Source organism: Squalius cephalus (genome assembly GCF_949319135.1).
Source record: "Squalius cephalus genome assembly, chromosome: 7".
Classification (NCBI taxonomy): Eukaryota; Metazoa; Chordata; class Actinopteri; order Cypriniformes; family Leuciscidae; genus Squalius; species Squalius cephalus.
This window is the reverse complement of record NC_137128.1, coordinates 35,194,946-35,211,807: the sequence shown is the minus strand read 5'-3', so window position 1 is coordinate 35,211,807 and position 16,862 is coordinate 35,194,946. Positions and strand designations below refer to the sequence as shown.

General features: G+C 39.5%; 1 protein-coding gene across 1 annotated transcript in view; it reads right to left on the bottom strand.

Moving 5' to 3' along the window:
* Positions 1 to 480: 480 nt before the first annotated feature.
* The window catches only part of cdh24b (cadherin 24, type 2b), a 132,360-nt gene continuing 115,978 nt past the window's right edge, over positions 481 to 16,862 (bottom strand). The window contains exons 7-14 of the mRNA XM_079877563.1: positions 16,332 to 16,588; positions 15,352 to 15,488; positions 12,064 to 12,185; positions 10,077 to 10,194; positions 9,395 to 9,703; positions 6,816 to 7,020; positions 4,932 to 5,370; positions 481 to 3,820 (exon numbers count right to left, since the gene is read on the bottom strand). Coding sequence (XP_079733689.1) covers positions 2,876 to 3,820; positions 4,932 to 5,370; positions 6,816 to 7,020; positions 9,395 to 9,703; positions 10,077 to 10,194; positions 12,064 to 12,185; positions 15,352 to 15,488; positions 16,332 to 16,588 — 2,532 coding nt within the window. The 3' untranslated portion in view covers positions 481 to 2,875. The remainder of the gene's footprint in view (positions 3,821 to 4,931; positions 5,371 to 6,815; positions 7,021 to 9,394; positions 9,704 to 10,076; positions 10,195 to 12,063; positions 12,186 to 15,351; positions 15,489 to 16,331; positions 16,589 to 16,862) is intronic.

The window sequence follows — 16,862 nt, the reverse complement described above, 5'->3', positions numbered from 1 at the left end:
TATTTGTTTGCATAAGATATCTGAGAAAATGTTTAGTAGTTTCATCTAAAACTCTTAATACTTTTTCTGTATGTGCATGTGTGATAGGTTCTCACACCCTGCCTATATAGATATACAGTACATTGCATAATATCCTGCGCATCAATTCATTATGTAACTCAAGGACAGAGCTTGCATTTATAATCTCACTTTCCTCAAATCATTTTGAATCCCTCTTGTGCTCTAAGTGAATTTTGAAGCAATCACACTCTCTCTTTGTCTCTCTCATTCTAGTCTGCCATTTCCTACATCAAGCTTTGCAAATGTAATTAAACCAAATTTAATCTAACAGGATATGCGCTGGAGCTAATGAATAATTAACTAGCCTCGAATCAAAAAGGTGGCCGTGGCTTGTTTTTTATTGCCAGCACATACGCTAGTTCAAACACGATCACACACACATATTGCAGGATTGAAGTGTAGGATAAGCAGGGTGCGGTGGATTGAAACAACCTTTATTTTCGATTGCTTTCTATTTTATAAGGCATGTCAGGCACACTAATAAATCTCGCACTTTTTACGTAACCCAGACTTCAAATGGAGCAATTTTCAAGGAGAAGCTTGCGGTTAACTTTTGTCTGTCTTAAAGTGCAACCTGAACTCTCAGTTCCCATTATTGACCTCGGAGTTTAAGTCTGTCACGTAGCATGGGAGTAAGTGGACTAGACATTGTGTTTACTCCCTGCCAACTCTGTCCCTGTTTGAAGGGCCTCTATGGACATCTCCAAAGCAAGCACTTCATTTACTCAGCAGAGGCAAACAAAGACTAGGCTACTGTAGAACACAGGCAAGACTCAAAAGAAAAAAAAAAAGAGCATATACACATCAGGTCGCGCACACATCACCTCAAAACATACTGTCTTTATTCAAATTTACAAAAAAGAAAAGGAAAAAATACAACAGAATAAATACATTATTAATACAAGCCATCGTGAGATCTCAGTACCAGCAGGGACCACTTGGGGCCACAACAATGCAGTCCAATAGGAAGGCAGAAACCAGGATGAATGCAGTAACTCCACACCCAGTTTACAGTTGACCTAATCTACCTGAAAAATATGGAATGAAATGGGACGCATTCAATTCTTTAAACTTACACCAGGTCACAACAGTTTGAGGCTGTCTACACTAGACGAAGCAAAAGTTACGAATCCATTTGCACTGTGATCGGAAGCAGCAGAAGCGCGTGGACTACGTCAGAAATATAACGGGCCGTCAGTTTACAGTTGGTGCCCATCTGTAAACTCCCGCCACATCCAGTGTAGACAGTATCAGTGATTATAAAAGACATTACTTTTCGCTTGTAATGTCGCACCGCTTGCATCCAGTGTAGACACTGACACAGGGTAGTCCAGATCAAATCAGCTCTATTCAGTCATTCTGTATACTTATCATAAAATAACATTTACATGACAGAGCATGATATTTGGGTTGTTTAACAAGGTGTGGGTTTGTACTGCATAAAGCCCCCTGGTATTGGTGCGCATGGTTGTGCAGTGATACAGTGGTTCTGGTTCAGTCCAGTCACAGTGAGTCCTCGTGGCCAAAAACAGTGTGATTAATCGGGATATCATTGCAGAGTGTGTGCTCAACCCAGAAAAAGGACCTCGGATACATTTATGTGAACCTTTCGCATTGATTCAATTAAAAAAAAAAAGTTCCGTTTGGGAAGAGCGACACATCCGAATCCGACATCGTACTGTAAATGGTTGGGTTTAATCTGCTTCAGTCAATTCAGTGTCTTCCAGTTATATCCAGTGGATTTCGATGTGGCATTATATATATATATATAAAATATTCTCCAGTTTTCATTTTATTATTCTATTATTTTTTGTTGTTGAAGACTACAGTACTGTTGTTACTTTTCACAATGGCATTCAGTGATATTTACATTTAAATGCATTTACACAGAACATTTTTTCATGTTTTTTTTCTCCAATAAAAAAAACAACAACACCATTTGTAATCTATTTGAACATCATGTATAAAAGTGCATTCTAGCTGAAGCAGACCTGTCAGCTCTCATAATTCACCTTCACTTTTTAATTGTGGGATTTCTTTTGACAAGTAATGGTTTGTGCAGTTTTTTTGTTTTGCACAATTTTAACATCACTACATTTTTTTTTTTTTTGAGCAACTTTGTATACAATCTGTTCTTGGCAAAAATGTAAGTAATTTTGAACCCTGACAATGAGACATCCGCAAAGCAGAATTCCCATGCAGGGTTTAAAATTGATGTGTGTTTGTTTTTGTGTGTATGTGTAAACACAGAGAATCTTTATGCAGACACTTATTCAGGACTTTACTGTAATATTCAGTGCTTTCTTTTGAATAATTCAGTTCTCTTGCTTTTGTGAATGTATTAACAATTTCTGTACAAACATTTATTTTTCTACTCCCTCGTGTGTTGCAGTAACTTTTCATCTGTCGTTCCGGCCTTGCGTTTCTCATTCCCCCGTGGTGCCATTGTCTTGCTCACTGACACAAAAATCCGAGTTCAAATCTCTGACTTTCTCTGTTGTAATTAAATGTGATCTGGTATACAGTGAACTTTGCTTTTCGCTCACTGCCAAACACACTTCAGGAATGTTAAATGCTGGCTAAAGAAACACGGCTTTGACTGTGCTCACACATCAGCTTTTCAGCACTTATTGCTTCAAATTGCATCAATCACTCTCTCCACTGCCTCTGCTCTTTCAGTTCATTTTTCCTTGTCTTCCCTTATTACCTTTCCTCTTAGTCTCTCCCTCCTTACCCTTCACTTTTCATTATTCCAGCTCTTGTTGCCTTTTAATCACTGTCCCACCCAACCCCTCTCCTTCTCGCTCTCTTTCTCTCAGACATTCGCCTGCTCCTCATCTCCAGACTGCTCCTCGTTTTCTTTCCATTCCCTGTCCTTGTGCTTTTTGTGGGCCTCTACATCTCTTTCCTTATCTTCTTCATTCTCCTTCTCCTTTTCCCTAAAAAGCTGGGCTAATTTCTGGAATTGTGGGCCCCAATCTTCCAGACCTGCTCCCCACACCTCCTTCTCGGCGTCTTTGCTGCCTTCGCTGTCCAGGGAACTGAGGGACCCGGCGCGCGAGCCTGTGCCCTCCAGTCCGTACACCTGCACCGAGTCGTACGGAGGCTGCGAGGGGTCAAAGGTCACCTGTGCCAGACGCAGACGCAGGAACTCGCCGACCCTCAGGGCGAGAGAGTGAGCACCTCCGATGGGCGCCCCTCTTCCTGACGCCTCAGGTGCTGAGGGCCACGCTCCGCCATAACCCAGGATGCCCCCAAATGCTCCCCGGCCTTGGCCAGGGTATGGAAGCAGCTGGGGTGTCATATCCCTCCTGCCCAGCGGGTACCCGGTTATGCCCATCCGTTCGTGCCAGTCACCTATGAACCCGCCACCCTCCGGATACATCCCGGTGCTCAGTGGAATGCTGGCCTCTCTCTCGGGCCTGCCCACCACAAATCCGCTGCCCATCTCCAGCCCGCCCCGTCCCAGAGTCCCCGAGTAGTCCCTCTGCTGCTCCCCCTGCAGGATGGTGGCATAGTTGCCACTGACCGATTGCATTTCTGCGCTTCCGTTAGCAGCGTCAACCACCCCAGGGTGGTTGGACTCGGCAGGCCCTGCGCCGCTCCTACTTAGGGAAAGACTGCCCCTCGAGGAGTGCCGTCCAGCACGGGGGAGTGTGGAGGAGTCGCACATCCACCCTCCGGTGGTGCCCGGCCCAGCAACCGAACCGGAACGGGTCAATACCAGCTCTCGTTCGCGGGGGGCTGTGTCTGGCTGAACCTGTATGGGACGGGGAGGAGCAGGAGGGTTAGAGCGGGAGGTAAGAATGAGTTTATTCTTCTGTTATTCAACAGAGGGACGTGTGAGGAGAGAGGGAAGAGAAAGTAGAGAGATAATTCAGACACAATGAGCAGGTGAAAAAAAGAGAAACAGTGATAACAGTGAAGTGAGACAGTAAGTTATTAGCGAGTAGAGGAAGGAAGTGACAAAGTTAGACAGATGGAGAAAGAGAAATGGTTGACAATAGCTGATACAGGTTAATTGAGCTCTAAAAAGAGCTAACACTGCACTGTGAGATGAGGATGGGGAGAAAGAGAGACAGTGAGAGACAACTTGTGAAAACACATCTTTCATCATCAACCTGTTTGGCACCTACAACAAAGAACAAGCGAAAACATATCTTCTAGCTAACTAAGGATGTGCAAAACAACACATGGGACATGTCCTCACTTCGATAAAACTAAAGTAAGACTTTTTCAGTGGGAAAATATTTCTACATTTTGCGTTTCATTGGATAAATGTGTATATGTGTAAAATCAGACATTTAAATTCAGTGGTTGGGCTCTTAAGATGTGCAACGGTATAAAAAATAATGCACGCTGCTTTCAATATTTTTGAATTCACGCCTTTCAGTTGTAACTGAATCTGTGGCTAACAACTGTCTCAGAGCAACACACATTATGAAATAAATATTAATATTAATTTCACAGTTGTTTCCAAGTCTCCGGTTCAGTGAATGTTTATTAGACATATTACATTAATACTGATTCGATGCTGCCGGAGTGTGACTGAGAAGTGTGTCTATGAATGAAAATTAGCCATACAATTTGTTTTTTCTTAGGCGTTGTGTTTGCTAAAGCTGTTTAACTTATCCAGCCTTAAGCATTGAGTGGTTTTCATATTGTCTTGTCAGTATTACTGTTTGTTTAAAAGTCCATAAATTATTAAACAATAATGCATTATTTAAAGACCTCTGGAGAATGAAGTGAATAAATTCAATGTACTACATTCGGGTTTTACCCCAAATATTGCTTATTAAAGCAGCTTTGTGATTAATTTGAACATGGTGATTCTGGACTTCTTACTTAAATAATTAAGTATGTTGCTTTACCCAGTCCAGATCCTGGCTTTGACTCTGACTCTGCTGGGCATCACTGCTGGCATCATCCTTTGAGTCATTTTTCCTTGGCGTTCCTCCCTCAGATGTGGTAGCTCCATCCTGAGATGCTGTCCCTTCTTTAGAGCCGTGACCGGCCTCTGATGCTGGCACATAAATGGCCCCGGGCTCCAGAGGGCCAACCATAGCCGCCTGGTTTTGAATGACTAGAGAGTGGTCTGGTTGATTCCCAGGAAAGCGGTAAGCCAGCTCGGATAAGCCGGGCTCATAGGGGCCCTGTGAGCGACGCAGCACTGGGAGAGTGTGGCTGCTGTAGCAAATCCGCCCATATAGAGGGGCTCCTTGACTGTTGTACTGCCCCGGGTCAATCGCTCCAGCCTGAGCCCAGCTGCTATACGCACGAGCCTTCTCCTGACAGTGTTGTGAATAACGTCTGGGGGAACACAGAATATTTTATGAATGGAAGTTTTATGCAGCCTGCCAAATAAATAATAAAAATAAAAAACTAAGATAATTTTAAAGAAAATAAAAAAAGAACTGGCAGCACCATAAAAGTAGTCCATACGACTTGAGCAGGATATTCCAAGTCGCCTGAAGCCACACAATAGCTTTATATAAGGAACAGACCGAATTATAAAGGTTGTTATTCACCTCAAATCTTCCACCATGTAGCTTTCAAATCTCATTCATGCTTACACACTCGCACATCTGCTAATGTTATGTTTTTGTCGAGTTTGTGTGCAACCTCAAGAGAGGTGATAATTGCGATAAAGCCATAGGTGTTTGAGATGGTATAATTTGTCTTCTTCTGCTTTTGTTTGCTGCGTGCCGTTGTTGTTGACTTTTATAATGCTCATGGGGAAATTTTGTTTCAATGAGTTTTATCATGCGTTCACACAAAAACAAAAACAATGTACAGTACATAAATATGAAAATCACACAATATAACAAAACAATCCCCCCACATTCATCATTACACAAACACTACAAAAACACTCTTTCATTTAGCATTTTACCTTTGACTTCAGCTTAAAACTGATTCTGTAGTTCTTTAAAATATAACTATTGTGAAAATTAAATGTTAATATGAGCAATTCATAGTAACATTTCAAAATTAAAATGAACAATGATCAACTGAAACCTCATTCATCATAGACAATGAAATTCTTATAACCTAAAGAAGCATTTAAATAAAAAGGGCCATGATGAATTAAAATAGTGGCTACAAATAAGATTTTGGAGGTGATTTGGAGGCAGAATTAATAGTAGCAATGCATGATTTGAAGGAAAATGTAACTGCAATTTTTAATAGTTCACCAAAATAATAATAGTAGTTCACCAAAGCAAAATAATAGTTCATCCAAAAATGAAGATTCAATCATCATTTGCTCATCCTCAAGTTGTTCCAAACCTGTATGAATTTCTTCCTTCTGCTGAACACAAAAGAAAATATTTTGAAGAATGTCGGTAACAAAACAGTTGACTTCCAAAGTATTTTTTCCCCATACTATGCAAGTCAATGGGGGCCCAACAACTTGTTACCCATATTCTTCAAAATATCTTCTTTTGCATTCAGCAGAAAAACCAAATTCAAAAAAGTTTTATTAAATTACAGAATTTTCATTTTTGGGTGAACTATCCCTTTAATACACTTTCAAACGTTATAGTATGGAACAGAACAGTCAGGACATTCCGCTAAACATCTCCTTTAATGTCCCATGGGAAGAAAAACAAAACAAACAGACTTGAAATGACATAAGAGTGAGTGAATGATGCCAGAATTTTTGTTTTAGGGTGAACAATCCCAAGTGCATTCAGGAAGTGTTTTATGAATGCGCAGGAGGAGTGAGTTGATGTAACAGATGTAGCTGCACTCACATGTTCCTGCTGTCCAGGGTACGGTACCCCCTGCGTGCGTTATGTGGGGCGCTCTGCAGCGCTGTGATGTCGAATGCAGCCGTGTCGGCCTCACCACCTCCTTCATCATCATACGTGATGATGTTCTCTCTTACATCATCCTCCTCTAAAGGCGAAAGCGAGTCCCTTTTCTGCCTGCGCAGAGACAGAGACAAAGCACTGACAGCTAGAGAGAGAGTGGAAAGACAGAGGGAAAGAAAACAGTGAGAGATGAAGAGAAAAAGAGTGAGTGTTTTATGATTCCATTTATAAAAATGGAGGACATGTGTGTATGTGTTGGGTGACAAATTTTTGCAATAAAATTGCAGGGTGCTACAGAAAGACTAACACTTATACAGGCTGATGCCCCATAATAACTTGTATTACACAGCTCTGGGAAATACTTGATTCTGATTGGTCAGTCACTGCATCCAGTGGTCTGATATTTCCTAATATTCACAGTCTTCCATGACAATGCTGTTTATCAGAGCACTCATCTGGGTGACTGAATTTGGCGCTGCTTTCACGTTTTTCATATCACACTGCACCTTTCCATATCACTCACACTCTATCGTTTCATACAAAGATATTGACAGTGTTGACAATGACCTCAGAGGACTTCAGTATTATTACTATATTACTATAATATTGTCACAGACAGTGTTCATCTTGTTGCTAGACCTATTGTTTTGCACACTGTTGTGGACTATTTTTCCATTTTTCTTAGCGTAAGCTCTAAGATACTAATATATATATATATATATATATATATATATATATATATATATATATATATATATATATATATATATATATATATATATATAAAACGGTTAGTTCCAGTCTTTGATTCTGATTGGTCAGTAACTGTGTTTTATTCATGATAAACCACGGCTATGACCGCTTCACCCAACGGTTCTATGTATCACTACACATCACCCCTAGCAACCACTCTTAGCAACTTAAACATTTGTTCTCATTGATATTGTTTATTGAAGGCTACAGAGTAGAGTATTGTGAGAGTGAGTGTACCTGCATTTACAGTAGATATAGCATTTTCCTTCAGGTCAGTCCTATATTCGTAATAAAAAAATATGTTTGAATGTCCGCAGCGATAACTTGTCCTTTTAAAAGTTAAGGTGTTATCCCGTGCCTTGACACGCTAACTTTAGTCATTTGTCAGCTGCGTCTTGCTTCTCCGTGGACCGTGTTTACAAGTTTCAGTCCTTTCAATATAAAAGTATTCTCTCTACTGACTGACTCATAAAGACAGTCTTTGCCGCCATCTAATGGCGAAATAATGTAACTTCTGTTGCTGTTTACGGTCAGGGACTATTTTTTCTTAGCCTGGGTTTCCCCATGCTGCCTTGAGCGCAGTGCGATTTTATTCACGCTGATAGGCAGCCTGGATACCATGGACCAGATTTTCCCCTCAAAAAGGGAACCAATCACAGAACGGGGAGGGAGCAGCAAGACAATGACGACGTCTATGTGACACACCGAAGCAGTTTGTTTATATCTATGGATCCAACATGGCATCAGACGCGAAGTTGCCTTTCGATGCAGCCTTAGATAGTGTTCTAAGTAGTTTAGAATGCAAGTTTATTTCGTCTTCTTCCTCGTCGAATTTCTGTCGCTCTACATACGTCATCTGGTATAATTGAAACGATTGGCTATGAGTTACGTACAGGCACATTTGATAGACATTCGTAGCGCCCAATAAACGGCTCTGGGCATTCGTAAACCACGCCTCAAATACGAGAAAATGAACATGTGGTTCCCAGACCACGTCTCAATGAGAATGGTCTGACGTTAGCCAGGCTAATTTTTTCTAGCGGAAGGAAGGCTTTTAGTGATTTTACTTCATGAAAGTTGCATTTTTTGGCTTTAATATTTGTATTGTGTGGTAACCGTTTTATTAAAGCAATAAGGTACTCGAGGCTAGTGCTAGTTACCGCTGAAGGGGTTGCAGGCACGACGCGAAACGCCTTTCAGCCCTGACCTATTCACAATACAGCACAGCACATATAACGTTTTATATACATGTATATGTATATATATTATATATGTATATGTATATATATATATATATATATATATATATACAGTATATATATACACACACCGGTATATATTGAAGTAGCTTTTATTTTTTAATTTTCTTTAATTTTCATTTAATTTAGGTTTGAGTAATTTTGTTACATGCTTTTGTAATTTTTATTGGTTTTTATTTTATAAATATTTCTATTCAGCTTTAAGTTATTTTTATTCCAATTTTCGTTTTGGAAATTTTAGTACTTCAACTAAAAACTTTTTTTATTTCAGTTAGTTGCCAAGGCAGGTTTTTCCATCTAATATTTATATTTTATTTTGAAAAATATTTTAATTAGCTTTGATTTTAGTTTTAGTTAACAATAACAATACTGATACAGATAAAATTATAAAATACTTTCAACTAAAATCTGCTCTGCGTCTTGGTCCTGATGACCTTGTTTATTTTGTGATAATGAGCATCTGACTGTACATGATCCCTACTATATGGAAGCTAACACTAAACTTACCCAAAAGAGTGGCCACACAGGCTAAAATGGCCAGCAGGGCGGCAGTGCTGAGTCCAGGGGAGGGCAAGGAGGAGTGCTGGGGCAAACAAACTGTCTCCCTGTCCCACTCGGCCTCACTTTGCTTCTCTTTCTCTCCGGCCCGGGCTCCTCCTTTCAGACAGGGACATACGGACACCGTGACTGTCCCAGTGCTGGTCAAACCGGAGACCCCGTCCCTCAGGATCAGCGGGACATAGAGTGTGAGGGAGGAAGATGTAGAGCGAGACAGTGTCTGCAAAGGTGACGCCAACACCAAGCTAGCAGTGGGGCCTAGAAAATGAGAATAATAGCAGAGAAATGGAGATACATAGGAAAAGGGGGGGGGCTTTTAGATCAAATTGAGCTCAATGGAACTTTAATTTAATTGAACTCAATCGAGTGCAGTTTAATTCCATTGCTGCTCGTATAACATTTGTACAGACCAGTGAGTCCAAATGCAGCATAAATGCCAGAGCACATTTCGTCTGTGTGTGCCGGGAGAAGATAGATGTGGCAGAGAAGCAAAAGCAAACAATGGGGAAAACAAAGGAGCAGGGCACAAAGCAGCCACACATTGTGGTTGCAGACACAGACTAACGGATCAAGAGAGACGGCGATGCACACGGCTGGATGGGAGAAACAAATTGTGGAAGAAACTGCAGACCTCCACTCTCCCTGACGCTGAAGTTTAGGGCAGCGCTGGAGTCCGGAGGGATGTTGAAATGGACGGTGCTGTCATTTCCTCCCTCGTCTCTATCAATCGCCCGCAACACCTGCACCACCTGAGAAAATGAGATAGGAGAAAGATGGAGAGAGAGAAACAATAATAAGGGGCAGAGCCAAAAGGGAGAAAGGAGAGAAAGGAGAAGAGAGCGAAAGATTAATGAAGAAAGAGGAGAGATTATAAAAATAAAAAACAACAACCTGATGCACATTTTAATCTCAGATATCAGCATTAACCTCGCCAGCACCTTTGCAAATGGGTGACTTGAGACTGATTAGCCCACACTATGCAGTCAAACAATAATTAACTCTGACCGAGTAGCGAGCCTTGGGGAACACCCAAACATAGACACACTTTAGCATGTGCTCTAAAAATGAGGCACCGACTCCAGAGATCCACTTAAACTAGAAATATTCACTCGATGGGCCTCTTTTTGCAGTGCTCCTCACACACATTAGGGAAAAAGTTCAAACAAAAATGAGCCGTGTGATGCAGATCAGAGCTGTGGGTTAGGCGGTTGTGCTGAGCCATGAAAATGGAGCATTTCTCTGTGATCTGTGGTCACGTTAGTAGTTTTCTGAGCCTGTCACCAAACTTTCCTCCTCATAATGTGACTTGAGGTAGGACGTTATGCAAGCTTCCAGTTGAATAAGCAAGAAGACATTTAGTAAAGGCTTTTATCCAAAGTAAATTACACAGTTCCCTAACAAGATAAATTGACAAAGGGATCTTTTCTATCTCAGTCAGAGTTCAGCTTTGCCATTACAGGAATAAATTACATTTCACAATATATTAAAATAGAAAACAGTTATTTTAAATTGTAATAATATTTCACAAGTTAACTATTTTTTGCTGTATTGTACTAATAAAATAAATGCAGCATTGGAGAGGCTTCTTTCAAAAACATTTCAAAAATCTTCAGACTGTATAGTGAAGGTAGTGTAGTGGTCATCAAACATGGACGAGGAAAGACTGATTGTTAGTTTAGATTATAAATAAATTCAGGAAATTGATTAAATAGATTTTATTGTCCCTACAGGAAAATTATTATTACTAATAATAATAAAGACAAAATTTTTACGAGAAAAACATTTAAAAAAACAATGTCTGATGAAGCATCACAGAAAACATTAAAATACCAGCTATGTGTTCTTAGTTTTATTACATTGCGGGAGCACAAAAGTACCTAAATCACATGTAAAAATTTGACACCAGGATATCAAACTTGCATGTAAGCACATTCAATGTTGTTCTAGGACCAACAAAGTTGATAATAACGTTGATCAAGGAACTACTTGGTGAAATCACAATAAGCTTTCACAATTACCGCAAGCTGCGAAGACAGCAGAATGATGAAGACAGGAGAAAGGACACAAGCTATGACAACTTAACAGATGCACAACATCCAATTAAGAATTGACGAAAAAACATGAGTCAGGCGAAAAGGGAAAAAAAGGGACAATATCATGGAAAGACAGGCACTCGAAATGAAGGAGAGGCAAAATGGATGAAAGCCAACAGACCAAAAGATGAGAAGATTATAATGTATATCTATAGAGAGGAGATGAGAAAGCTTGAAGCATCCACTAAATGGGAACAGCAGTGATTCAGCTGCAGGGTAACGGCAGAACTAATCAATCAGCGTGCAGGCTGTATAAATGGACACACTCACAGATGTGCACAAAAAATGAGAGCGTACCAAAAAAAAAAAAAAAAACTTTCATGCACCACCAAATCTATATGAACACAAAGAGTGCGAGTCAGTGAGTCTAAAGGCCTGAAGTCTTGAGAAAAGGTAATTAATTACCCATAAAACATCTGTGACAATTACCTAATTACAGAGCTTAACAAAAGGACTCTCATTAGAGCACTTCGAACAAGTACGACCTTCCTCGCACCCATTATAACATGTGGCTTGTTCTCTCACCTGTCCAGTGGAGGCGGAGTCACACATGGCTGTGTTGTACTGTCTCTCTAGCTCTGGAGCATTGTCATTTAAATCCAGCGTTTCTACGGCAACCACCACTCTGGACACCTGGCTGGGGTTATCTGAGGTAATTGAGAGAGCAGAGAAAGCCAGTCACCAAAAATACACACGCATGACACAGCTTGAGTGGCTACTTGAGGTGTGCTCGCCATGAGCCTCGGCTTCTGAAGGTAAATTGTTCTCTTTTAAAGTTTATCACACATTTCCATGTGCGCATCCACTCACACTTTGAGAAATCATATGCTGAATGCAGACAATTTTTACACACTCATGCTCTTTTCCAAAAAGTATTGAGCTGCCTACGGAGGCAGTATTTTAAGGCATTGTATTGCAAAAGGTAGCAGCATCACATGTATCCTTTGCAGACAATGCAACTTCATAATGCATTGCGGCAAACTTTGAAAAAAACACACATTAAAGTCCCCATGAAATCAAAAATGAAGCTTTTTGGCTTTTAGTATGAACATGTTAGTCTTACTGTTATCTATAAGCTCCATCTATGTGCTCCAAAAAACAATGACAAAATTCACATTTAGAAGATATAAGCATTCAAATCTTTCGCCAATATGGATATCTGATTTTGATGACATCACTCTGCACTTCAGCTTCAAATCAGATTTTCTGTCCAATCCGCCTCTCAAATAGACGCTGAAGCTGTAGCTAAAATTGTTGACACATTTACTATTTTCTACATGGTGGATGGCACATAGTGCACTATAGGGGATAGGGTATGATTCAGACGGTGTAAATATACGTTAGGTTCACGCGAACTGCAGCAGAGCGCACACACAGTCTGCTCGGGTCCAGAGACACGATAGCACAGAGCAGATCAAATGCGCGAGTCTGTGCATACCAGAAAAAGTATCAGATGTATCGGAGAAACAGTAAGAGATTAGGAGGAAACTGCGGCTTCACCGAGCTCAAAAGCTCTGACCAGGCTGTAATCTAAACTAACTTCTATTGGCTATTTAAAAAAGGGGAGGAGCTGTTCGATATGTCCCGCCCTGTCTTCCTGTTTCTGTGGAAATTACGTCAACACATTGAATAATGCTGTGCGTTTCAAGGCACTTCAGTGGGCCTTTAAAAATGCATCCAAGATAGAAGAAATGTTAAGTATAAATAAATGTATATTTCATTTGATACAGAAATGAATCTATATATATAAAAAAAGGATTATTTATCTAAATGAAAAAATACAGCATTTTAGTCTGGCTTTCTTGTATTGTCCTATAACTCTGAACCCTCAATTTTTATGATTTTAATAATTGCTTTTTTGCAGTACATTAATAATCAATCATACCATTTTTATTTTATTACTATTGATTTTCTATTTTATACCTTCTAACTTTTTTAATGGTATTGTTGTAATATATATCTGGGTCTATTGCTTGGTCTTGTCTGTAAAGCACTTTCAACGGCATCGGTTTGTTTGGAAAGGTGCTATATAAATAAAATAGGATTTTAGAGTTACTTTTCATATTCTAGATGAATGGCTTGTCATGACGAACAAATAGCTTTCAGTAGCTTTTAATTCAGAATAGATCGGCATATTGGTACAGTATAGGTTGAACAAACTTAATGGATTGGTGTGAGCCAAAAGAGAAATTGAAGCATTCTGTCTTTCTTGCTATAATTCAGTCCCACACACTTGCCTGTGGTTTGGACTGCTTTCACACAAATGTCTTGGACTGCATCCACACACACGCACGTACACACGTACATACACACACACGTATATATATACACACACACACACACACACACACACACACACACACACACACACACACACACACACACACACACACACACACACAGAGCTATGACATGATGTTGTGGATTAGTGCCCACTGCTTCACATTACTGGGAAGAGGCTTTGCCTACAATAGCCATCAGGCCTCCCTGAAGCTGCTTAGACCTACTTTCCATACTGTAACACAGCAGCATAGATCATCTACTAACATGCTATCTAACTGAGCTGTGCAAATTCAATGTATGCTTAAACCATGTTTAATCCATGCATGCATTAAGATCATAAATAAAGGATAAAAACACAAATCCATTAAATATCTGCTAGTAATTTTAGCATAATATTGCATCCTTATACAAATGTGATCAGGAATGTCGCAAGCCAGATTAGAACTTGTTAGCAAGTAGACATGGTGGCGTGGACATTTTCAAGCATTATTATGAATTCTGACTAATTTCCAGGTCACTGTATCTTGGGAAATTATGAACTATAAAAAACACTGCTAACATTTTCCAGTAGTGTGACTGTAGCTCAGGTGTTTTCAAAGTAGTGCAGCTTTTCCAGTAACAATCTACTTTTAAAATATGTAGCGGTTCATCATGGCAAATCATTGTTTTTAATGTCAAATTATATTGCGCACATAGCTTACAGTCGAGCAAACTGAGGCACTAATCTAATGTGCTCTCCTGAACTGCATTCTCTCTCAAATGTAGTCATTTTAATGAATTAAACTTGAAAGGTTTTTTTTTAAATACTTGAATATAACTAAATAATTCTCTATAAAAAGAGGCAGTGATTTCTGCACATACAGATGAATCAGTGAAGCGTTTCAACAAGCCAATTCAAAAAGAAAGAAATCACTGATCCTTGCCTCTGTGCAGCAGTGTTAACTAAAATGTTTTCATTTATTGAAATGAAGCGGAAATAAAATAAAAAATAAATGTAGCTTAAAAAACTAGAAAATTAGAAATGTTGTATTGGGCCTTGGCAACTAACTGAAATAAAAGTAAATAGAAATAAAAATGACAAACTATTAAAATAAAGGCTAATTCAAAATAATAATAAATAGAAATATTGAGAAAACAATAAAAATGACAAAAGCACTTACAATTGCTAAAAAACTCAAATAAAAATGACAATATAAAAATCTAAGCTAATTAAAAATATTAATGCATACTATAATCAAAAGTACATAAATAACACTAAAATAATTCGGCTGTGCAGAAGTCACTGCATTTTTTTTTTGTTTTAGAAATATTTAGCAATATTCTAGTTATATTGAATATTCTAGTTGCATTAATGCTGTCAACCTAAACAAGATTATTTGATATAAGTGATATAAATGTATATTTATACATGGATATTTATCCAATTATATTCATACTATGCAACTAGATAACTAACTAGCTTCTCAACAGTTAGCTACTTTTATTTGTAGCTAAATACTTCCCTGTCACTGTGACTGTGTGTGTGTGTACCTCTCTGTGTGGCAATAATGGTGATATTATGCCACTGCTCGTGCTCTCGGTCCAGCTCAGTCACTGTAGTGATGAGCCCAGAGTCTGGAGTGATCCGGAACAGAGCTTCTGGGTCAGACTGAGGATCGATAGAGAACCTGAGGGAGATAGAAGACAAATGGAGAAGGAGAAATGTGTGGCATGATGAGCAGGTGAGCAGATGCATAAAGCTCCAGTCAATCAGAAAATCTGTCATTCAGGAGCTGTTTTAAGCCCAGCGGCGGGAAACAAAAGAGCCGTAATTAGCAAAGTAAGAATCCTCAGATCCCTAACCAGGCACTGTTGAAATAACTGTAGTTCACTGGGATGGATCTTGATCATTGGCTTTTCCCATGTGGAGGCAAGCAAGTGTGCCTTGTAGCATGAATACCTTTATTTCTGTGATAATGTTTTGAAGTGTTTTTACATAGAAAACAGAACAGCATACAACAATAATTAATGACATAATGGCTCTGTTCCAAACCCTAATGAGCTGCCTACACGGACATCTGCTTTAGGTATTCCAGGCATGTTCCTGATGGGAAGGCTGTTCCAAACAACAAGCAGCAAAATTATGATGCCTTTTTAGATTCCTCATTAGAGCCAAATTTTAAGGTTGTATGTATGTTTTGTGGGAAATACACTGCAATGAGCTTAGCGAATATTTTCATCCCAGATGGTGCATAGTGCCATTTTATTCAGAACTTATAAAGTATTGATAAATACTTTCATCTGCACGTTCAGTGTATTGATCAAATGTGGCGTATGGTTCACAACCAGGGGTCCGGTGCCAAGGAGGGCTCAAGATGACTTAAAATGACATTAAAATAAGCTAAGATAACTATAATTAACTATAATATAACTATAATTTTGAGGTAGAGAATAAATGAAATAAAATTTCTTGTCAAATGTACTCCAATAATAAGTAAACACTATCGAAAAATCATTTTTTTACAGTGTACCTGATGTTGTTTGTGAGCCCCGTATCTGGGTCCACGGCACTGATCCGCCCCACTGTGCACGCCGCTGGGCAGTTCTCAGACACATCCATTCGGTAACGTGCCCGTGAGAAGCGAGGGGGCTCATCGGCATCAAGCACGGCCACTCTGATCGAGGCGCGGTCTTTGAAAGGCCCACGTCGCAGGAATCGAGGGTCAATGATGGGATTCAGAACCTCCACTGAGAAAGAATAGGAGCTACGGCTCTCATAGTCCACCGCCTGTAGATCAAACGAAAACATCAGTATGAACATAAACCTTATGACAAGACTGCATTGCTCATACTGCCCACATGAGCTCACACTAACTAATCACTAATGGATTATTAAATGGGTCTATTGGGCATCTGCACAAACTAGTAGGGGGCAGAAACAGCAGTCTGGTTATTGTTAACTAAAACTATTCAAATTGCTGTTTTTGTTAACTGAAAAAAATAAATGATTAAAACTGAAATAAAAATAAAGCTAAATAAAAAAAAATTTAAATGCACATATT